Genomic DNA, 24,698 nt, shown 5'->3' with positions numbered 1-24,698 from the left:
ATCAGATCGTCGATCGAGGTTATAATGAGTTCACAATTATTTATTTTGTTATTTTTGAATTTATTATTAAATAATAATATCAGTGGTAGTGACTATTAATATGTAAAAAATTCTTATAAATATTATAGATGAATCTAAATCAGTTAACTAATAAGTTAATCAATGAAATTAAATAATTGTTATTTAATTTAAAATAATATGTCTATGCATATTGTATATGTGCATGTATAGATGTATCAATATATATATATGGATATAAAAAGTTGTGTATATAAATATATCATGTATTATTAAAGTTGATTAATACATGGTATACTTAAATGAGAATTTAATTAATGAAAATTAAAAGTCCTCAGGACAATAAGATTAGGAATCCTAATGACATAAGACTTGTATTTTAATAAATATGTTATCAAAGGTTGATAACAAATAACAACACTAGACACGAAAATTCACAACAAAATCTCTCCTTCCTCTCAATACAATTTTTGGCCATCACATTATTTTGAAGAAAGAATTTTGGCCGAGAACTTCTTTCACTGTCGCCCCGTTTCTACCGCATTGATCCCTGATTTTTTAAGCTCAGGTGTTCTAGTTTCAACACATAAATTTTTTGTGATATCTAGTGCGATCCAAACAAGAAATCCAGTCTCTGATAATGGACTTAATTTGACGATTAAAGGAGAGATATCCGTTCGAAGGGATATACAAAAAGGATTATCTCCACTTAAAAATCGGAATAGTTTGGAGCCAACGTTATATACGCAACAGCTAACAATTCTAAACACCCTATGGGTGTTTAAATTTGTATGATACCCGAAGAACATTGTGAATGTCAAAACAAAAATTTTAAACTTCCGTTGTGATTTGAGTGCCAGAAAACAGTACTCCAAGAATAGTATCACAGCCAGGTTTTTCTCAATCGTATGACGTTTTATTTAAATCGTCTTGAATTTATTATTACTAACCGTATTGAAATTTCTGAAAAATAACCGTCCTTAAATTTTAATTTTTCAAAAAATAATAATAATAATTTTCGCGAGTACCTGGAAAAGTTCTAAGCATTGTGCTCTAGTACTGCCTGCCCAAATTTTCAAAAAAAAAAAATTAAAGGGGATGGGCAAGGCTGTGTGCAGCCCCGCCCGCTGCACAGGCCACCTGAACAGTTCGGGCAGTGGGCAATCGCCTTGCCCGAACTCTTTGGGTGCATAAAGGGCTCAGGCAGGCTCCTCGATATAGTCTCTTGCAGTCCCGTCCGACATGGACTCTTTTTTGGGAGTCTAGGGTGTTTTTTCAAAGTTTCAAAATTTTTTCGTCGAAATTGATATTTTATGAAAATTGATCAAATCAACCTTCAAAAATAATTTTTGATGAAATTATAGAATTTTATCACAAAATAAATAATTAGAATGATATTTAAATTGTTTATGGTAAAAATTATTTTTTAAGTAAATTTAATTTAAATAAAAGTGTTAGTTTAACTTATTAGTTACGACGGTTATTGATAATTTACAATATACATGATTAGTTGAAAATATGTGATATTATGAACTTAATATAATATTTTATATTATATGATAAAAGAATGATCAAGTGACCTGACTAATTTGCTAGGTATGTCTGAGCATATTTTATATGTTATTTTAATTTTTTGATAATTATTAAAATTGGGACATGTTTATGATTCGTTCTCACCCCTAAATTTGTATCCCAATGAGTTATGAAAATTTAATATAATATTAGATTTAGTGGAAAATCAAGATTTGATGAGGTGGGCCCAGATACTCTAAAAGATTTTTGAAGATCGATGATATGCAAAATATTGAAAGTTTATGTAATACTGTATTTGAATCCCTACATTTACCTAAGTTTGGTCATGAATCCATATATGGATCATGTGAATCAATTAAATATCGGTTACCGATCATCTTTTATTTATAATAAATGAGATATATTAAAAATAATCAGCATATGCGTTATTATTAATATAATAATAAGAGTTGAATGAGTCCGACAAAAATACAAACAAAATTTAAAATTAATGATGAGACAAATTTTAAAATAAAATCTCTCATTTTGGGTAAGATCCAAATTTAAATCAAACCCATTAAAAGAAAAATTAGAAGAAAGTTTAATATTTCCTTGCCTTCCATCAACGGTAGTTGCATGATGAATGATACCTGTTGTCAGTGCATGACTCATATTATTGGAGATGCCTAGAAGTAGGAAAGTTGTTACTTCCACTGAAATATTTGATGTGAACTACATGAAACTCCCATGACTTCAGATCATATTATTGGGGGAACTCATGGTGACCGTGCACTAAGATTCAACATTAATGATTCAGGTTCGACATGTAAAGAGGAAGAGGATCATATTATTGGGCACTCCTCAAACGTAAGGCAAAATTACATAAGGGTTGCAAGGAGTTGCAAATGGGCTCTACCTTTTGAAATTGTGATTGACTGATATTATTCGGTATCATAATTTAGCATTTGGTCCTTACATACTCACTAAGAAAATTGGATTTTTCGTTTTCATCAGAGGGCGGTGAAAATGTCAAAATAATGGAGATAATTCATAAAAACAAAAATTCATATTTATGTCTTACAAAATATTTTAAAATAGTCACTAATGTTTATTATGTTTCAATTTCAGTATATCTAAGATGTCGTCGCGAAATCTTTTATCTATTATACTCGATCGAAACAAGCTAACTAGACCTAACTATCACGACTGATTGAGAAACTTAAAAATCATTTTAAACTACGAGAAAATAACATATGTGCTCAAGAAAGCTCTTCCAAAAGAGGATGATGCCAATCCCTCTGCTGAGGAATTGGATAATCTTGAGAAATGGTAGGACCATGATCTACAAGCTAAGAGCTATATGCTGGCTTATATGTCAAACGAGTTGCAGAGGCGGTTTGAGGATGCTGTAAATGCTGCTGACATTTACTGACCACATGCAAGAGTTTATGGTGAACAAACACGTCCATTGAGGCACATCAAGATTCCGAGAAGGAGCCTCGATCTATGTGTATGGTGTGAGGATGATTGGGGTTATTGAGAAGTTGGTGGGCTTGGACCTTGTTATTCCGAATGAATTGTCCACCGACATTCTAGTATTTTTGCTGCCATCGTCATTTGATGGGTTTGTAGTGAACTTAAATATGAACAAATTGGAGGTCAGCCTTGAAGAGTTGGTCAACATGCCTAAAATTTATGAAGCAACCATCAAAAACAAAAAACATATTTTCCTCGTGGACTCTTCATCAGAGACAAAGAAAGGCCCTAAACGGAAGGAAAAGGAACGTTCTGCTCCTTCAAACAAAAACAAACCAAGTAGGAACCAGGCTCCAAGCACTTCTAAAGGGCCCACAAAGCCTGATAAAATAGAAGATGCTTGCTTCCACTGCAAGGAGCATAGACATTAGAAGCGCAATTGCAAGGAACATCTTGCCCAGAAGGGTTCTGGCAATGGTATATTTTGTATTGAAATAAATGTCTCAATTAATTCAAATTCTTGGGTATTAGATAATGGATATGGATCTCATCTATGCAATAATTTGCAGGCAACGACAAAAGTAGAAGGCTAAGGGAATGTAAAACCTTACTGAGGATGGGCAATGAAGCAAGAGTTGCTACAAGAGCCATATGAGACATTTGTTTGATATTATACAATAAATTTAAGTTTTTTTTGAGATATGTTTTATATATTTCAGATTTGGATAAAAATATTATTTTCATTTCTATACTTAATAAGATGTATTTTCTTGTTTATTTGCTAAAATTGTTTGCAATATTTACAAGAATTGATGTTTAATTGGAATATGCAAAATACAAAAAGATCTCTATAACTTAAAAATAAAAGATATTCCAACTAACTATGTCAAAGTAAACATGATATCAACAACAACAAATAAAAGAAAGTAAGATAGTCTGAATCAAGCACACTTGTGGCATATTAGGCTATGATATATTTCCCAAATAAGAATGCACAAGCTAGTGGGATATGGCATGTTTGACTCGTCAGATATGAACTCTCTAGAGACATGTGAGTCATGTCTGAAAAGAAAGATAACAAAGACATTTTCCTAGGAAAAGTGGAACATGAACATAATCTGTTGGATTTGATCCATACAGATGTATGTGGCCCACTAAGTGTTAGCACGAGAATGATGACTACTTGAGGTATAGATATGCATATTTAATAAGATATAAATATGAAGCCTTTGAAAAGTTTAATGAATTCATAGCTGAAGTAGAGAAACAGTTAGGAAAGAATATTAAAAAACTTCGATCTGGTTGATGTGGAGAATACTCAAGTACTTAGTTTCAAGACTATCTTAAAGAGAATGTGATTCTCTCACAGTAGACTCTTTCTGCCACATCCCAGTTGCACGATGTGTCAGAATGTCATATTCAAACATTGATGAACATGGTTCACTCTATGATAAGATTCACTAAACTGTTGTCATCCTTTGGGGATTCGCTCTTAAAACAGTGGCACAATTGTTGAATCAAGTCCATACAAAGGCAGTGGACAAAACTCCATATGACATATGAATGAGAAACCCATCCAAATATTATTTCTTAAGAATATAGGGATGTCCTGCTTATGTGAAGCACTCTGTAAGAGACAAATTGGATAGTAGAATCAATTTGTACTACTTTGAGGAATATTCAAAAAATTCTGTTGGATATTATTTATATGATAATAATGAAACAAAGATATTTGTTTCAAGGAATGTCACCTTCTTAGAGAATAAATTTCTATTGGATAGAAAACTCGAGATGATAGAACTCGAAGATATTCGGGAATCACTCACTTATGAAATTGTAGAACCCACACCCAACATCTAGTTGAGGAAACACGAGCTCCTAGAAAATCCGAAAGGGTCTCAAGGCCACCTAAGAGGATGATCTTGCTTATGATCCTGCTTCTTGAAGAAGGCTAAGATGAGCTCATTCCTGGATGTGATCCAAGAAACTTCAAAGAAGTATTGTTTGATGCCGATTCATCTAAATAGCTTGAAATCATGCAGTTCGAGATGAACACCATGTATTTGAATCAAGTATGGTCCTTAGTATATCCACATGAGGGAATCATTCCCATAAGAAGTAAATAGATCTATAAAAAGAAACTTGGGGTAGATGAAAAGGTAATGATGTGGGGACCATGATGCTAATTCATGTCTTAATCATTATTAATGTCAAATATAACAATTAAGAAAAGTGGGACTAATTTTTTTTTCTTTTTAAATTATAAATGCGGAAACGTAACAGTAGTCTATCTGATATACATGTCAAAGTCAAAGTACAATCATGTACTGCATGTCTCTATCTCAACTAGGTTCAACGACTCTATATCCAGTGCTGAATCCTATTCTGCTTCTGGGCCCGGATCTCCACGCTAACTAAAATCTCTCATCCTCTTCCTGATCCTGATCCTGTCCCACCTGTTGTCATGCACACATACAAACAAGACAACAACCGGATAACTCCGGTGAGAATTACATTCCCAGTATAAATCATGTATACATGCATTTCATATAAACAGATATAACAGCATGAAACAAATATTCATAACATGTATCAAAATCAGAAACATGAATCAATACAAACTCTGAATCACACTCTGTGACTCTTAGACTCTGACTCGACTCATCCTTATCTAGGGATCCCGATCTGAATAAGAACGTAACAATCTCTCACCTACTCCCTCGGTCGTGGTGACGGTACGTTCTTATTACGGACTTTGGTCCTAGCTATACCGAGTATCAGAAATAGAAGTCGCTCTTCTTCTAAGTCACATCGATATGACCAAACGTCCGGTGTCCTGGCGGTTCTGTCCAAGACTAGGCGGATCTGCCCTGGCGTATCTTGCCGAACCTCTGTGACAATGTGCAATGGCCCAGCGACTATTCTATCACTATCAGGCCCCTCTGTCACGAGATCAATCGCCTACGACTAGGCGCATCAGCCTATGACTCAATACATAAAGCAATAGACCAAAGATAACAATCACATCAATTGCAAATATCAATGCAATAAGATGAAGTATGTGATTTTGGGAAACTCCAGTCAAATCTAACTCGAGTTGTGCAATCCCGCATCAACATCAATTTATACCTTTCGTTTCTTTCTGTCGATCTGACTCTGTCGAAGTCTCGTACTCCCTGCCTATCAAATCAATCTGGCAATAACCATATCGAATACACTGTATCAATGTATAACTCAATTCAAGACCTGTTCTGATCAATACTCAAATCAAACATAATCTGATCCATATCAATGATATCATGATACAATCTCAATCAATACTGAATCTGATCAAAATCAATCTACTGATGTTTCGACGGCATAAAAATACAGTCTCGGTAACCCCGTCAATCTCAACATCACAGATATAATACCACAACTCATAATTGATATTAATACGAATCATAATCTTCAATAATCACAGATAACAATCGCAAATCTGTATAATCTTGATCATATCAACTCTAAAAATCATAACAATTATATAATCAGTCCGTTCTTCGATCTGACTTCAATTATATACTGATCAGTATACCCAGAACACATAATATCAGTTAAGTCACAATTCCCCCAATATCATAATCTCAAACGCTATCAGAATTCGATAAAACTTACATCCAGTTGTAGCTGTCGACGAGAGGAGTACAGTACCGTGTCCGGATTTAAATTCTCATAGTCGGATCGTATCAAATCGAATTTCTAAGCCTTGAGGAAACTTGAAGCTTTTCCTTGAGATTTCCTCGGTTTTCAGCTGAAGGAACGAAGGAAATGAATCATATATATATATATATATATATATATATATATATATATATATATATATATATATTATATCCCAACGCATACCATGAACAAGTGGCTCATTTCCATGCTGCATGCCGCGCGCATATGCGTGCCTAAGCCCCGCGCATATGCGCCGGAAGTTCTATCCGGAACTTAGTTACTGGACTACTCGCGCATATGCGCGCACACAAGCCGCGCATATGCGCGAGACCTTATGGTCACGCACAATTCTTACCACACAACTCGCGCATACGCGCGCCCATTCTTCGCGCATATGCGCAAGGTGTTCTGCCCATCTCGCGCATATGTGCGCATCTGTGTCGCACATATGCGCGAGGTGTACTGTCCTCGCACATTTGTCGTGTCTTTTCTCGTCTTTCCCGGATCCGATCCTTTCCGTCTAAAATCACATCAATTTATACCCAAATCATTTCAGATTACGATAATCAAATTCTCGGGCTTTACATTTCTCCCCCCCCTAAGATCTGATTTCGTCCTCGAAATCACAGGCAATCAGATCATATCACAGGTAACCATATCATACCAGGAAAAAATGTATAATGGAAGTTAATCATAACACTCATCACAATAAAATGATTTCTGGAATCTCTGTTTCATCTTGGATTCTGTCCTCCAAATAGCTTCTTCAATATTCTAACAACTCTATTGAACTTTCACTAGCAGAATAGTTTTCATTCTGAATTATCTTTCTTTTACTGATTCTGATTTCAATCTGGAATAATAATTCAAGAAATATAATATCATAATATAACTCGAAGTAACTCTGATAAAAATCAATCTCAACATATTGGCTGTACAACATCCGTATATCCCAAATCAACAGCTCATAACAAATCAACATCGTGATCTGCCATTAAATCTGTCTAAGTTAAATCAATTCAATATTCAATCTCTTATATCAAATACCAACGGTTATCGTCTTACTTTGGCATATTCAATCTGTCTATTCTGAGCTGTCTTCACTTTTCTCTGAATCAGCTTCACTTCTTATATGCATTACTCAGGTATAGTCTCATACCTAGGGCCTGCTGCAACTCTGCTCCAAAGTGCGAAGTAACCGAAGATCCCGGTTTGAAATACTCGACTTCGGCACTCTATACAATCTGACTACTTCTCTGACATAAATTTCTGTCATTTGGTCATATCTGTATGTCATCTTGTACAAATGAAACATAAAGATTCGGTCAATCTGTTCATCACGACCCAATCACTTCTCAACCTCGGGAGGATTTCGGTAGCTTCGTCACAAAATCCATGGATATGTGATCCCCTTTTCATTCAGGAATAAATAAGCTCTATAATAATTCCCCGGTTTTCTATCTTTCTGTCTTTACCTGCTGGCATTTCAGACATTTCGATACAAATTCTGTAATATCTGATTTCATCTGTTTTTCTCAAAAACTGTCTTTTCAAATCACTGTACATTTTTCTGCCATCAGGACGATTACGGAATCGACTACTGTACATTTCTGACAATATATGTCGCTTCAAATCTGAAATATTCAGTACAATAAGACGGTTACTCGCATATAACACACTGTACACAAACCTGATATTCTGATCGATACTCTGTTTTGATGTCAATATCGAGTTCTGAACATTCTGATCAACTTTCTGAACTGCTTTAATTCTCAAAATCAGCTCTGGTTCGGACTGTACAATATAAATTCTTCACTGTTTACTATCTGTTTCAAATACGGATTCAGAACAACAGCAATATTCAATCAGATTCGAAACATTACTCATTGATACTGATCTGCTAAACTCATAAAACTGTAATTTCTGACAATGCTATCGGTCTCAGTCAACTGATCACAGCTTTACTGTGCTAAGATAAACCGATATAATCTTTGGATCTAACGTGTTCCGAATACAATCTGTCTCGGCCAAGATTCACATTTCAACAGTTTCTGTATACAACATTTCAATTCTCAGAATATGCAATACAATTTTCAAATGTTCGATCTGATCAGTCATATGCTTCAAATATCTCAGGATATCATAGATAAAACGAGCATAAAATCATCAGAATACTTCTGAACACACGGTTCATCAACCCACAAACATAGCTGAAGCATCCCAAATAGAAATACTCAATCAAATGTAACTCTCTGCTAGAAATCTTCTAACTGGTCTTTCAAGTCTTTCAATTTAATCGGTATCATTCTGTACTGTGTTCTAGAAATAAGAATAGTACCTTGCATTCATTCAATGCTAGAATCTATCTTTCTGGCTGGAAGCAACTCTGAAATTCCAATTGAGAAAACATCAGAAATTTCATATACTACTGGCAAATCAGCCAATGGTAAACTCGATTACAGTAATCAACTGAATGCATAAGGAATTCCTCCGTTCCTTTCTGTAATAATCGAGTCTTCCACATCATTCATATCCAAGGAATCCTAATTCTAGAATCCTTACCGTAAAATTTCCGTTCATCAATCATATCTATCTGAATCTTTCAATCTTCTTGAAAAATCAACGGTAGCTCTGTACTTGGTCAACATATCAGTATCGATAATACAATCAAAATCGGACACCCAAGTACAATGCAATTTAACTCAATCTCATATCTGTCATACTGTAGCATACAAAGTCTAACAGATGTCACTGATACAAAACCTATCCCCAACGGAAAAGATATCAATACTATAGCAAATAATAACTTAATAGACAAAGCATATATCAATGCAATTCATTCAAAGATATTCGTATGGAATGCATTAGTATCTATCAATACATATGCAAAATAACCATACAGGAAACAATTACCTGTCACCATATTCTCAGATGCGCTTTGGGCCTGTTCCTTGATCAAGGCAACACTCTGGCCTACTGTCTAGGAGGTTGGCTACCTGTCTGGCTTCCTCCTAGCCCTGGCTGTGACTGAGGAGTCGTTGGTGGTTGGAAGGAGTGAACAACCGGTGATGGTCTATCAGGCGGTGCCACTGATCCAGATGGTTCTTCTCCCTGAGATCTTCGGGAACCTCTCTGTGGACATACTCTAGCAAAGTGTCCTAGGTTGTCTGCAGATCCGGCAACTACAAAACACACCTCGGCATTGCTCTGTGGAATGTCTTCCTCCACAAGTTCTGCAGTACTCTCCTGTATAACTCTGGCTAGAACCACTGGAGCTAGATGAACCACTCTCTAGTTTCTTAAACTGTTTCTTGCGAGCTTTCAGGAAATCTTCTTTTCCTTTACTACTACTGCCACTATCAATTCGAGACAGTGATTACAAGAATTGAACTGAAGGTTGTTGTTTCTGTGGGCGAACAACATACGACATTCCTCGCTGTGGAATCAAACTTGCTTCAGCTCCCTTCGCCATGTTCAAGGCGTCAGCAAAATAATGGGGTCGTTCTACATTTACCAATGCAGCTATTTCAGGATTCAATCCACTGATGAACTGATCAACTACAGCTCTATCATTTCCAGCCACATGAGGAACAAAACATAATAAAGTAGAAAATTTTGCCACATATTCTTCAATATTCATCTGGCCCTGTGTCAAGTTGGCAAACTCTGTACTCTTATCTTGTCGATACGATGCTGGAAGAAATCTTTTATGAAACTCAGCTTTAAAGAATTTCCACGTAATCACGGTACCCTGCTGTTCCAAGGCTTCCTTGGTTGCGATCCACCAGCTCTTTGCGACTTCATATAACTGATGCCCAATCAATCTAACTCTGCGTTCCTCTGGGTACTCAAGTGAATCAAACAACACTTCAATCTCATTCAGCCAACTCTTACAGTCATCAGACATCTCAGTACCATTCAAATCGGCGGTTGAAATGACTGAAACCTCTTCAACATTATTTCCATCGGAGTTTCTGACACAACCATCTGATAACTCCAAGTACTACCCGGTTCTCGAATTCTTCGAGGAGGTATATCTGATTACCAAAAGAATTAGTAACCAAATACAACAAACATGTTTCAGTCCTCCTCTGATCATCTTACTACTGATCAAGAATCGGTTCTGATTCATTTTCAAGTAATACATATTCCCAATCAAATCAAATAAACAGGTAAACATGTATTAAAGCAGTAAATCATGCTAGCAATCAAAAGCAAAGAAAGAAAACTCATTCTACTCCGCTCACTAGCTCCTATCTCAGTCTAAAAGATCTATCGCTCTGATACCACCTGCTGTGGGGATCCGGACGCTAATTCATGTCTTAATCATTATTAATGTCAAATATAACAATTAAGAAAAGTGAGACTAATTTTTTTTTCTTTTTAAATTATAAATGCGGAAACGTAACAGTAGTCTATCTGATATACATGTCAAAGTCAAAGTACAATCATGTACTGCATGTCTCTATCTCAACTAGGTTCAACGACTATATATCCAGTGCTGAATCCTATTCTGCTTCTGGGCCCGGATCTCCACGCTAACTAAAATCTCTCATCCTCTTCCTGATCCTGATCCTGTCCCACCTGTTATCATGCACATATACAAACAAGACAACAGCCAGATAACTCCGGTGAGAATTACATTCCCAGTATAAATCATGTATACATGCATTTCATATAAACAGATATAACAGCATGAAACAAATATTCATAACATGTACCAAAATCAGAAACATGAATCAATACAAACTCTGAATCACACTCTGTGACTCTTAGACTCTGACTCGACTCATCCTTATCTAGGGATCCCGATCTGAATAAGAACGTAACAATCTCTCACCTACTCCCTCGGTCGTGGTGACGGTACGTTCTTATTACGGACTTTGGTCCTAGCTATACCGAGTATCAGAAATAGAAGTCGCTCTTCTTCTAAGTCACATCGATATGACCAAACGTCCGGTGTCCTGGCGGTTCTGTCCAAGACTAGGCGGATCTGCCCTGGCGTATCTTGCCGAACCTCTGTGACAATGTGCAATGGCCCAGCGACTATTCTATCACCATCAGGCCCCTCTGTCACGAGATCAATCGCCTACGACTAGGCGCATCAGCCTATGACCAAATACATAAAGCAATAGACCAAAGATAACAATCACATCAATTGCAAATATCAATGCAATAAGATGAAGTATGTGATTTTGGGAAACTCCAGTCAAATCTAACTCGAGTTGTGCAATCCCGCATCAACATCAATTTATACCTTTCGTTTCTTTCTGTCGATCTGACTCTGTCGAAGTCTCGTACTCCCTGCCTATCAAATCAATCTGGCAATAACCATATCGAATACACTGTATCAATGTATAACTCAATTCAAGATCTGTTCTGATCAATACTCAAATCAAACATAATCTGATCCATATCAATGATATCCAGATACAATCTCAATCAATACTGAATCTGATCAAAATCAATCTACTGATGTTTCGACGGCATAACAATACAGTCTCGGTAACCCCGTCAATCTCAACATCACAGATATAATACCACAACTCATAGTCGATATTAATACGAATCATAATCTTCAATAATCACATATAACAATCGCAAATCTGTATAATCTTGATCATATCGACTCTAAAAATCATAACAATTATATAATCAGTTCGTTCTTCGATCTGACTTCAATTATATACTGATCAGTATACCCAGAACACATAATATCAGTTAAATCACAATTCCCCCAATATCATAATCTCAAACGATATCAGAATTCGATAAAACTTATATCCAGTTGTAGCTGTCGACGAGAGGAGTACAGTACCGTGTCCGGATTTAAATTCTGATAGTCGGATCGTATCAAATCGAATTTCTAAGCCTTGAGGAAACTTGAAGCTTTTCCTTGAGATTTCCTCGGTTTTCAGCTGAAGGAAAGAAGGAAATGAATCACACATATATATATATATATATATATATCCCAACACATACCATGAACAAGTGGCTCATTTCCATGCTGCATGCCGTGCGCATATGCGCGCCTACGCCCCGCGCATATGCGCCGGAAGTTCTATCCGGAACTTAGCTACTTGACTACTCGCGCATATGCACGCACACAAGCCGCGCATATACGCGAGACCTTCTGGTCACGCACAATTCTTACCGCACAACTCGCGCATATGCGCGCCCACTCTTCGCGCATATGCGCGAGGTGTTCTGCCCATCTCGCGCATATGCGCGCATCTGTGTCGCGCATATGCGTGAGGTGTACTGTCCCTCTCACATTTGTCGTGTCTTTTCTCGTCTTTCCCGGTCCGATCTTTTCCGTCTAAAATCACATCAATTTATCCCCAAATCATTTCAGATTACGATAATCAAATTCTCGGGCCTTACAAATGACCTTCAAAGCAAGATTAGTAGCAAAATGATATATTAACAATTTTCAAGTCCATCAGGATATTGCTAGTCATAGCAGCATGGTATGACTATGAAACATGATGGATGGATATGAAGACAACATTCCATAATGGTGACATTAAGGAAGATATTTGCATGTCACAACCTAAGGATTCACATTAGTAAGAAGTAAGCATAAAATATGCAAATTTCAGAGATCCATATATGGACTCAATATACAACAAGAAGCTGGAATTTCATATATGACAACATTATCAAAGAGTTTGATTTTGACTAGAACCCTGAGGAACCTTGTGTATGCAAGAAGGTTAGTGGGAGTGGAGTGACATTCCTATTACTTTAGGTTGATAACATACTACACATTAAAATGATGTAGGGATGTTGCAATCAACCAAAGTATGGTTGGCTAGTAAATTCTCCATAAAGGGATAGATCAAAAATGATGTTAGGGCTCACCCAATCCACATATATCAATGTCATACTGAGAACATTCTCTATGATGGAGTTCAAGATAGGATATCTCTCAATATATCATAGTGTGACTCTATCCAAATCTATGTGCCCTAAGACTGATGAAGAAATAGAAACCATGAGCCACATTCCATATGCGTCTGCTACATACATTATAATATATGATATGATATCTACTCGACCTTATATTGCATTTGCACTGAGTGTTGCAAACATATATCAATCGAATCCTAGTCCATTTAATTGGAAAGCCGTGAAAGACATTCTTAAGTACTTGAGAAGAACTAAGAATATGTTCTTGTATTACGAGAATGAAAAATTTAAATTGAAAGACTATACTGATTTTAGCTTCCAATCAGATGTGGATGATTCGAAATCAACTTCTGGATTTGTATTCAAGCTCAATAGTAGTGTTGTCTCTTGGAAGAGTTCCAAGCAAGACACCACATCGGATTCAACCATTGACGTCGAATACATAGCTGCATCGGCTGCAGAAATGAAAGGGTTTGGATGAGGAATTTCGTTCAAAAGTTGGGTGCTATTCCTCAAATAGTTTAACCAATCCCGATCTACTACGACAACATCGGTGTCGTTGTACAAGCAAAGGAACCGATGTCTCATCATCGATCCAAACATATATACTGAGAAAGTTCCATATAATTCGGTAATTGTGGGAAGATGAGATATATCATAAGTGAAAGTCGTCTCTGTAGATAACGTTGTCGAGCCACTGATGAAGCCCCTGCCAGGACCATTGTTTGAGAAGTATCGTGAAGAAATGAGTCTATGATCTACGGGTAGTTGGCTATAGAGCAAAGTGGAAGATTGTTAGAGTAGGTGCCCAACTATCTAACTTGTGGCTTGGGCTTTATTGATTCTTATGTAAAAACAATCTTTATTTTAATAATGTTTTACGTTTTATCCTATTATGCAGTTGCTTTATCTATATACTCATGCAAGCTGGAAAGATAAAGTCTTTGAATATATAAAAGGTACCATGAGGTCTGCCTCTCAACGTAGAATCAGTGAAACTCATTATGAAGTGTATCATATATTCTAAACAGGTTCCTAGCCGAATCAACTTCCTAAAATTAGGATAAAAGTCGCTCGAGCTTGAGACTAGCATCTGTGATGTAAACACCATGTTTTATTGGTAAGGACATAGAGATGTCCATTAATAGAGATGAGTGATCATATGATGATATACTGAACAATCATCCATCGCGCTGTCCAAGTAGTTATCATTTATCAATTGGAATAGCCCTGGTTATGGTTAACAATTGGTCCTTAGACCTGGGACAACTAAAGACTTCACGTACTAGCATGTACTTTGATCTATTTACTTACACTATTGAAGGTCATAAGGTGGTGAGATTGGGTGTAGTTTCGCAATACGTAGGAACAAATGCATTGTAGTTCGGGAATTCACCTTTGCCTAAGAATGAAGATATCTTATGTGATCTGATAAGTTAATGTTGTGAGGAATCTCTGGCCAGAGTAAGACATGCACATTTTAGAAAAATGTTTCCTCAGCTGCACGTACCATTTCACTATTTACTCAAAAATACATCACATCATTATTGAATTCATACACAACTCTTGATATACTAGTGGTTGCAGATTCGATAGGGATATATGAGTTTAAGGGACTGTACTGTACGCTAACCATAACTTAAGGTTCTTATAGACAATATCAGTTATACCTAGGGGATCATTGAGTGATTCTACTAGACGTTTTTATCATGATTCGATGTGTGTGATCAGAAATTAGTTCTGATATTCTTGATCAAAGAATTGATGATAAGAATGAGCCTAATTAAGATAAGCTCTAATAAGAATAAATGTTATTTTAAATCACATGGGTATATGAACCCGCAACTAGCTGAATCCATGAACTATTGAGGGTCACACAAGTATCAGATTATGTGTTCCCGTTGAAATAGTAAAACTCATGGAGTTAAATTCGATGACTGTAGTTTGATGGAGATCAAACAGAATGCTTATAAAAGTGTTTATATGTTGATTACATAGGATAAAACAAGTGGAAGTTAGCTTCATTGCTAATTGAGTAAGGAGATTAGAACTGCATGTTTTGGTGAAGGAGTTCACAAAACTAACAGCAACCAAAATTGGATCAGTAGAAATTTTGAACTTCGAAATTTTCGATTTTCATTATATGAACACGTTATCAGATCGCCGATCGGTGTTATAATAAGTTCACAATTATTTATATAGTGCTTTTGGAATTTACTAATAAATAATATTATTATTAATAGTAACTACTAATATCTACAAAATTCTCATAAAATATTTTAGAGTGGTCTATAATTAATTAACTAATAAGTTAATCAATGAAATTAAATAATGTTATTTAATTTTAAATCATATGATACATGATATAATTAAATAAAAATTTAATTAATAAAAATTAAGAGTTCTAAAGATAATAGGATTAGAAATCCTAGTAACACATATGTCATCAAATATTTATAACAAATAACACACAACACAAGACACCAAAATACACAACAAAATCTCTCCTCCCTCTCAATTCAACATTCGGCCATCACATATTCGGGTGTCAGTATCAACGCATAAATTGTTTGTGATCTCTAGTGCGATCCAAGCAAGAAATTCAGTCTTCGATCATGGATTTAATTTGACGATCAAAGGAGGCAGATCGATTCAAATTGATATACGAAAAAAACTATATCCGTTTAAAAATCTAAATAGTTTGGAGTTAAAGTTGTATTATATACATAAAATTTAACAATTCTAAACATATTATGAATATTTAAAATCACACTACATCCATTAAATGTTTTGAATATCGAAACAAAAATTTTAAACTATTTTAAGTACTAGAAAATGATAATCCAACACAGGGACGTGTGAAAAGATATCAAGCAAAAGTAATGGAACTATGTTTCACAAATTAGAGTCGGTATCAAAAGTGTTTGAACAAAGTCAAGTATTTCGGCTAAGGCAGACTAACAGAGAGAACCTGGTTTACATATTGTCGCCAGTTCAGAGTACACTTGTATCCCACAATTAATATTTAGATTACGAATTGTATTACATGTATTTTATTAAAATATCCTTCGAAATTCCGGACAAAAATTGAACACGAATTATTGAAAAATAGCTAATAATTACAAATTCATGCTCCTATATACACATATTTTAAAGTAAAAAAATAAATTAATATGGTTATACTTGATTCTTAATAGACTAAAAATGATAAGAGTGGGTATTTTGTGAGACGGTCTCACGAATCTTTATCTGTGAGACGGGTCAACCCTATCGATATTTACAATAAAAAGTAATGCTCTTAGCATAAAAAGTAATATTTTTAATGGATGATCCAAATAAAATATATGTCTCACAAAATACGTTTTCACATAAGTTTTTCATTTGACAAGAAAATTACCTGTACTAGTGATTTGGGCAAGGATTGCATAGACATAATAATTTGATCAATAGAAATCATTTATTTATAATAAAATTATAGTAAATCATAATAAAAAAATTTATAATAGCTATTAAAAAAATTAAGAAAATATAGAAAATTATAATATAACCTATTTTATTTTTAATTTTTTTATCGTATTGATTTGTTTTGGAAATAACTTAAATATATAATTTGTAATATCCCCTCCCATAATAATCGTGAAAAAAGAAGAAAAACCCTATATCCGCGTATTATATTTCTTCTCTTGTCCGTCACCTTAATCTTCGCCGTCTACTCTTCTATCAACACACAGTTTTAATTATTGTTTTTATTACAAAATCCAAAGTAAAAATTTTCCTTACTTTGTACTTTAAGATCCACAGAACTCAGTAGCAGAATACAAATCCGGTGTCCATCCTCGTTACAGATTCTTTGGAAAAACCCATCTGGGTTTCGAGTTTTTTTTAGCATACACCGCCCAAATCAAGGGAGGAAAATTGGTTTTTGTGGTGAATTACAAAAGCCCATTTGTCTAATTATTCTTTAGTCAAGGTAGATTCAACTGGAATGGTCAGATCTTTTTGTTTGTTAATCCAGTTTTTAATGACGATGTGGTTGATGCACAATTTTTTTTGACTTGGTATTTATCATGTACAAAAATGCTAGCCGGGCACTGAAATGTGCTTTGACGATTTCTTCTTGAGTTGGTCGGCTTTGTTGGTAAATTCTGTTTGGTGACGAGTTGCTAGTTTTTCATTGCTACCTAGTCTTGGGTTGGATTTTGAATTCATAAAGGCTTTTTGCCAATAACAAAGACGTAAAATTGTATATTTTTATTAGTTGTTTTGATGACATTAGCGTGTAAGAAAATGTTTGTGTGAGAAGACAATATCAGACCTTGTCCGATACCTTTGGTATTACAGTTGTAATTATTATTTTTATATTTTAGCTTACCATTTGTATGTGTGTGAACGTATGAGTTATTAAATTACTATTTGTTTTTTTTTTATAGTTTCTTACACGTCTTTGGGAGGCCGTGTCTTTGATTTTATATGGACATGTCTCTTTTATTTAAGCATCGGGAGACTGAGTAGTGGATGAGAAGCTATTGATCCTTTTCTCCATACCCGTTTTCTGATTATCTTGTATATGTCGGCCATGGTCTGATTGGAATTTTTCAATTGATTTTCATCGTTCGAAGAAGTTTTTGGGTTTCGAGATTTGTTGGGATTCTTAGAAAGTTTAGATCTTCGGAAGGTATGGTGTGTGATCTTGGTGACGGTCATCTTTATTCCACTTTTTGAAGATTATAGGTGCTTATTCCTGTAGTCTGAATTAGTTTATGTATATTATTTCTTTAGATTAGTGGAGAGGATTTGAAATTTGGCCTTAAAAGCAGTAGCTCTTTATTCCTTTTGTCTAAAAGAAGTAGACGACTTTGCATAAAAAGAATATATTTTAATCTCATTTCAAGTTACAGTACCATTTATCATTCTGTCTTTTACTTGATCTTTTCTGTTAAAGAAAAAGTTATGCGAAACTGAAAATTTACGGGGCTTCTCGAAAAGTGTGCTTTAGCGACATAAGAATAAATACTTTTGAATTTGAATTCGAATTCTTGTGAAACAATTACTGTTTTTCTATATTTTCTATCGAATTAATAGACTCCCTCTTTGTGTTTATGTTTTTCTTTTGACTTTCAGATTTTGTTAACAAGTATATGATTTTCTGTTGATATCGGTAGGATGGCCGGAAGATCCTTCAAACCTTCTGATCCAAATACTGGGAGGGGTCCAATTCCCCCAACTGTGACCTTTTCGAGGAGGACATCATCAGGTCGATACGTCAACTTGTCGAGGGATAGTCTTGATAGTGAGATGAGCGGTGTTGAATTCTCGGAGTATACAGTACATATACCACCTACACCTGATAATCAGCCCATGGATCCGGCAATGTCAATGAGGGTGGTGGATCATCCTCCGATATCACAAAGGGTTGAGGAACAGTATGTATCAAGTTCTTTGTTTACTGGTGGGTATAAAAGTGTTACCCGTGCACACTTGATGGATAAGGTGATTGAATCCGAAACTAGCCATCCACAGATGGCTGGTACAAAAGGTTCCTCATGTTCGATTCCAGGCTGTGATGGGAAAGTCATGAGTGATGAGAGGGGCGAAGATCTTCTTCCATGTGAATGTGATTTCAAGATTTGTAGGGATTGTTTCATTGACTCAGTGAAGACTGCTGATGGAATTTGTCCGGGATGTAAAGAACCATATAAGAATACTGAAATTCCTACAAGCTCAGTGGAACCTGGTCAGCCATTGCCTCTTCCGTCAAATGTTGGCATGTCAAAGATGGAGAGGAGGTTGTCGTTGATGAAATCGGCCAACAGATCAGCAGTGATGAGGAGCCAATCAGGGTTGGCGAGGAGCCAAACAGGGGTGGAGTTTGATAATAATCGATGGTTGTTTGAGACTAAGGGAACTTATGGGTACGGCAATGCCATATGGCCGAAGGATGGAGGATTTGTGGATGATAAAAGTGAGTCTGGTGAGCCTCCTGAACTTCTTAACAAGCCATGGAGGCCACTCACTCGTAAATTGAAGATACCAGCTGGTGTACTCAGTCCATATCGGTAACAATGTTTCCTTTATTCTTGTTAATGCTATTTCTATTGCGATTCTGTTTTGTTAGGAAAAAATCAGATTGATATCTGATGTAGAGTGAGCATTTGAAGGAAAATAATTAATAATTAGGTTGGTGTAATGAGATAAATACGCAGGTGATGTAGATATTGGGCAGATTGTGAAATTTAAAAAGTTGGCCAAGTGTCATTTTGCAGGACTTACCTGTTGAGTCGTTGTTGCTTTCACTGTGCTAAGATTCGTATCAAAATATTTACCATGAAAAATAGTGTGTGCTGATGCTTTGGTAGACTAATATACTGATGACGTGGTTATGGGAATGTCTATTATGAAAATGTGTTGCATCATAAAAGCAGTTAAAAAATTTAGTTTATGGGTTATATGAAGTTTTGTTTTTACATGTCTTCGATTTTGAAGGATTGTGTTGATGATAGTCTAAAATATTGTAAACGTATCCATTCTGTTTGGGTGTGTTTGTCTGCAGCTTATGAATTAAATTTACCAATCACTTTTTAATTTTTTTTCGGAAACTTTCTCCTCTAGATGTTCTTTTGTTATTCTTAAATGTAGTGAATTAGCTCGTCTGTATGTTGTTTGGATTTATAGCGTGATAAAGACTGACAAGAATCTCCTCTAACTATACAATTTCAGACTCTTGATTTTTGTACGTATGGCTGTTCTTGGATTATTTCTTCATTGGAGAGTTAGCAACCCCAACGAGGATGCGAGATGGTTGTGGTTGATGTCGGTAATCTGTGAGATTTGGTTTGCCTTCTCGTGGTTGCTCGATCAGCTTCCTAAGCTCTGCCCTGTTAATCGTGCTACTGATCTTAATGTTTTGAAAGAAAAATTTGAAACATCAAGTCCTGCAAATCCCACCGGAAAATCTGATCTTCCAGGAGTAGATATTTTTGTTTCCACAGCTGATCCCGAAAAAGAACCGCCACTTGTTACAGCAAACACTATTTTGTCCATTCTCGCAGCAGATTATCCTGTTGAGAAGCTTTCTTGCTATGTTTCTGATGATGGAGGTGCCCTCCTAACATTTGAGGCTATGGCTGAAGCTGCAAGTTTCGCTAATTTATGGGTGCCATTTTGTCGGAAACATGATATTGAACCCAGGAATCCTGAATCTTATTTCGCCTTGAAAAAAGACCCTTTTAAGAACAAGGTGCTTCCGGATTTTGTGAAGGATCGTAGAAGGGTTAAACGTGAGTATGATGAGTTCAAGGTTAGAATCAATGGACTTCCTGATTCAATTCGTCGTCGCTCAGATGCTTATAATGCTAGAGAAGAAATCAAGGCCATGAAGCTTCGGAGAGAGGCCACAGATGATGAACTATTGGAACCGTTGAAGGCCTCTAGAGCAACATGGATGGCAGATGGGACACATTGGCCAGGCACCTGGATGGTTTCTGCTCCCGAACACTCTAAAGGTGACCATGCTGGAATCATACAGGTAATTTTAAAAAACCTGGTGGATGTTAAAAGCTTTAACTAACTATCTTTATTAGGTGGAGGTATCAATTGTTAGTCTATGTCCCTTAGTTCTTCCCGATGACCCTCTTTTCTTTTGTGAAATACTTTCCTTCATTTGTTTTCTGCACTTGGTCAGAGCATTTTCAGTATCTTACTTGTTCTTCAGAATTCTTGAGTGCTTTATTGTTCACTTTGTCAATAATTTTGGTCCGGCAATCTTGAATCTCACTGTTCCTTGTATAACTGATCCACCTTGTGGCATCATCATGTGGAGTGTGGATCTATGTTTAATTTTAGGAACAAATTAAGGGTTCGTTTTATTTATCCTTTTACGACTTCTGAAGCAATAGCTTAATAGTTTTCCTGCTTGTTTTACCGCTTAAGATATTTGACCTGGTAGTTCTTACTGGTCTTGATGTTGTTTGGGCTATGTAAATTGCAGGTAATGCTGAAACCTCCAAGCGACGAACCTCTACACGGCACTGAAGACAGCAGTCCACTTGATTTTATTGAAGTAGATATCCGACTCCCCTTGCTAGTGTACGTTTCTCGGGAAAAACGACCTGGCTACGATCACAATAAGAAAGCTGGGGCCATGAATGCATTGGTTCGAGCCTCAGCTATTATGTCCAATGGCCCCTTTATACTAAATCTTGATTGTGATCATTACATCTACAACTCTCAGGCAATGAAAGAAGGCATGTGTTTTATGATGGACCGCGGCGGAGACCGACTTTGCTATGTTCAGTTTCCTCAAAGATTTGAGGGAATAGATCCATCCGACCGTTATGCAAATCACAATACAGTATTCTTTGATGTCAACATGCGTGCTCTGGATGGGCTTCAGGGTCCGGTTTATGTAGGCACTGGGTGCCTCTTTCGACGGACTGCACTTTATGGCTTTGACCCGCCTCGAGCAAAAGATCATTCTGGCTGTTGCAGCTGTTGTTTCGCTCGTCGGAAGAAAAGTGCATCCATTTCTTCCGCACCCGAGGAGCACCGAGCACTTAGAATGGGGGATCCTGATGATGAGGAAATGAATCCTTCTCTTTTCTCTAAAAGGTTTGGTAATTCAAGTTTCTTGATCGATTCCATTCCAGTTGCAGAATTTCAAGGCAGACCACTCGCAGATCATCCTGCTGTGAAGAATGGACGACCTCCTGGTGCTCTAACAATTCCAAGAGAACTTCTTGATGCATCCACTGTTGCAGAGGCTATCAGTGTCATCTCCTGTTGGTATGAAGACAAAACCGAATGGGGCAATCGGGTGGGGTGGATTTACGGCTCAGTGACAGAAGATGTGGTGACAGGATACCGCATGCACAACCGAGGGTGGAGGTCTATATATTGCGTCACCAAGAGGGACGCTTTTCGTGGAACTGCACCTATTAACCTGACAGACAGGCTTCATCAAGTGCTTCGATGGGCCACCGGTTCAGTTGAGATCTTTTTTTCACGAAATAATGCACTTCTAGCCAGTCCTAAGATGAAACTTCTACAAAGGGTGGCTTATCTTAATGTGGGCATCTATCCGTTTACGTCCTTGTTTCTGATTGTCTACTGTTTCCTCCCGGCATTGTCACTCTTCTCCGGTCAATTCATTGTCCAAACTCTGAACGTCACATTCTTGACTTACCTTCTTGTAATTACCTTAACTCTCTGCATGTTAGCTGTGCTCGAAATCAAGTGGTCCGGTATAAATCTCGAAGACTGGTGGAGGAATGAGCAATTCTGGTTGATCGGAGGAACAAGTGCTCATCTTGCTGCTGTGCTACAAGGGCTACTGAAGGTGGTGGCTGGAATCGAAATTTCATTCACACTGACATCAAAATCCGTTGGAGATGACAATGACGATGACTTTGCTGATCTTTATATCTTAAAATGGTCGTCTCTAATGATTCCCCCCATTACTATCATGATAACAAACTTGATTGCTATAGCAGTGGGCGTTAGCAGGACGATTTACAGTGCGATCCCACAGTGGAGCCGTTTGCTTGGGGGCGTTTTCTTTAGCTTCTGGGTTTTAGCTCATTTGTATCCATTCGCTAAAGGGTTGATGGGACGAAGAGGTCGGACACCGACTATAGTGTTTGTCTGGTCAGGACTTATAGCAATCACAATTTCTCTTCTCTGGGTTGCGATTTCTCCGCCGGCCGGGAGTAACGAAATCGGAGGGTCTTTTCAATTTCCATGAGTTTTAGGGAGACTAAAATCGTCTGGACCATCGGTCAGGAGATGTAATCATTTATTTTGTTTTGTATGGTCTATACTCCAAGCCTTGAGGCAAAGACAAAGTATACATTCTTTCGTGATTCTTATGGATTTTATGTAGAGAGTCAACTTTTATTCATTAATTTTTATTTTTGTTTATTTGAGCATATTTCAGATGTTCGGACTGGACGACTGTCGGTATTTGTATATGATAATGATAAGGGGATTTATGAGTTGCCTTTTCAAGGTTGCTACTGTCGGGATGGGTTTATTCAAGCTCGACTCGACGAAATGTCACCGGAATTTGATCTCGACTGATGGATACTTTGGTATTTGAGCTCGAACTTAGATGAGCTCGAATTTTCTTCGAAGGAATAAATTATTTTGAACTTTGAACATAAAAGAACGGATTAGACGATGAAATTAATAAATACTGATGATGCTAAAAATTTCATGCAACTCAAATTCGGCCTGGTGAGTCAAGTATTTCCAAGTTCTTTGTAGTTTTACTATTATACAAACAAAGAAATCTGGGCAGGAGATGATCAACGTGGATGTGCCCAAACTAACTATAGTCGAGCTAAATCCTGCGCGGATGAACAAACACTAAGGGCACCTGAAGTGTTTTTGGTGTAGCTCTTTCGATTCTTAAGTCAATCCAGATAGCAAACATAAGAAAGCAAATATAATAGCATATGTGTAAAACAATAAGTGAATGAATCAAACCACATAGAGTACTTGGTATTTATATTTATAGAGTAGGAACTGAGTATCTTGTATGGTAAGAGTTCTAGTATGACAAGTTACCTTGAATATTAGATTTGTGATTATCTTATATAATCTTTGATAATTTACAGGTTTGAATGGCATATCCCGACTTCCTCGGGATTCTTCTCTTATCATAGAAAATTTATTTCAAAGTTTTACATGGATAAGACTTTATTCACCGTCATACTTGTTTGAGTTCAGGTCGGCTCATAGATTATCTCGAACTAAACTACTTGACCAGATCTTTATCGAGGAATTACTCCTGAGCCGAGGTGATCAGGTCGGGTACCCGTGGTCGGCACGAGCTCTATCACCTTCGAGTCGGTGCTCCCATAATTTGATCGATCCACCAAAACATGCTTGGATGAGTGGGACTTATTGTGCTTTCTCCCTCCCCAAGCAGTGGGTCACAAATTGGATTCAAATGGCTTATTGGACACCTACTCTAATCTTAATTGAATTTAATATGAGCCTTTTGTTTTAGCTAATGGGCCGCTACTTTAATTGGGTCGCATTCTCGAGTTCGGGTCGGGTCAGAATTACGAGGCTGTTAA

The 24,698-nt window shown here is 36.6% G+C and overlaps 1 protein-coding gene across 2 annotated transcripts; it reads left to right on the top strand.

Annotated features, from left to right (window-relative positions):
- Positions 1-17,264: 17,264 nt before the first annotated feature.
- On the top strand, positions 17,265-23,543 carry LOC142527326 (cellulose synthase-like protein D2). 2 transcript variants are annotated; one of them, XM_075632100.1, is made up of 4 exons: positions 17,265-17,590; positions 18,783-19,676; positions 20,338-21,145; positions 21,608-23,543. In XM_075632100.1, exons 2-4 carry the CDS (start codon positions 18,784-18,786, stop codon positions 23,357-23,359), a joined length of 3,453 nt encoding a protein of 1,150 aa, XP_075488215.1. In that variant the 5' UTR covers positions 17,265-17,590; position 18,783; the 3' UTR covers positions 23,360-23,543. The 2 variants fall into 2 exon arrangements, with proteins under 2 accessions (XP_075488215.1, XP_075488214.1); XM_075632099.1 differs by lacking the exon at positions 17,265-17,590 and adding an exon at positions 17,639-18,295.
- Positions 23,544-24,698: the final 1,155 nt, after the last annotated feature.

This window comes from Primulina tabacum, chromosome 15 (genome assembly GCF_025594145.1).
Source record: "Primulina tabacum isolate GXHZ01 chromosome 15, ASM2559414v2, whole genome shotgun sequence".
Lineage (NCBI taxonomy): Eukaryota > Viridiplantae > Streptophyta > Magnoliopsida > Lamiales > Gesneriaceae > Primulina > Primulina tabacum.
This window is presented reverse-complemented; position numbering and strand designations above follow the sequence as displayed.

Excerpts from the sequence above, each read along its gene's own strand:
- LOC142527326 (XM_075632100.1), top strand. The coding sequence starts at position 18,784 with ATGGCCGGAAGATCCTTCAAACCTTCTGATCCAAATACTGGGAGGGGT. Across the intron at positions 19,677-20,337 it reads GGTGTACTCAGTCCATATCG|ACTCTTGATTTTTGTACGTA; the intron begins GTAACAATGTTT and ends ATACAATTTCAG. Across the intron at positions 21,146-21,607 it reads ACCATGCTGGAATCATACAG|GTAATGCTGAAACCTCCAAG; the intron begins GTAATTTTAAAA and ends TGTAAATTGCAG.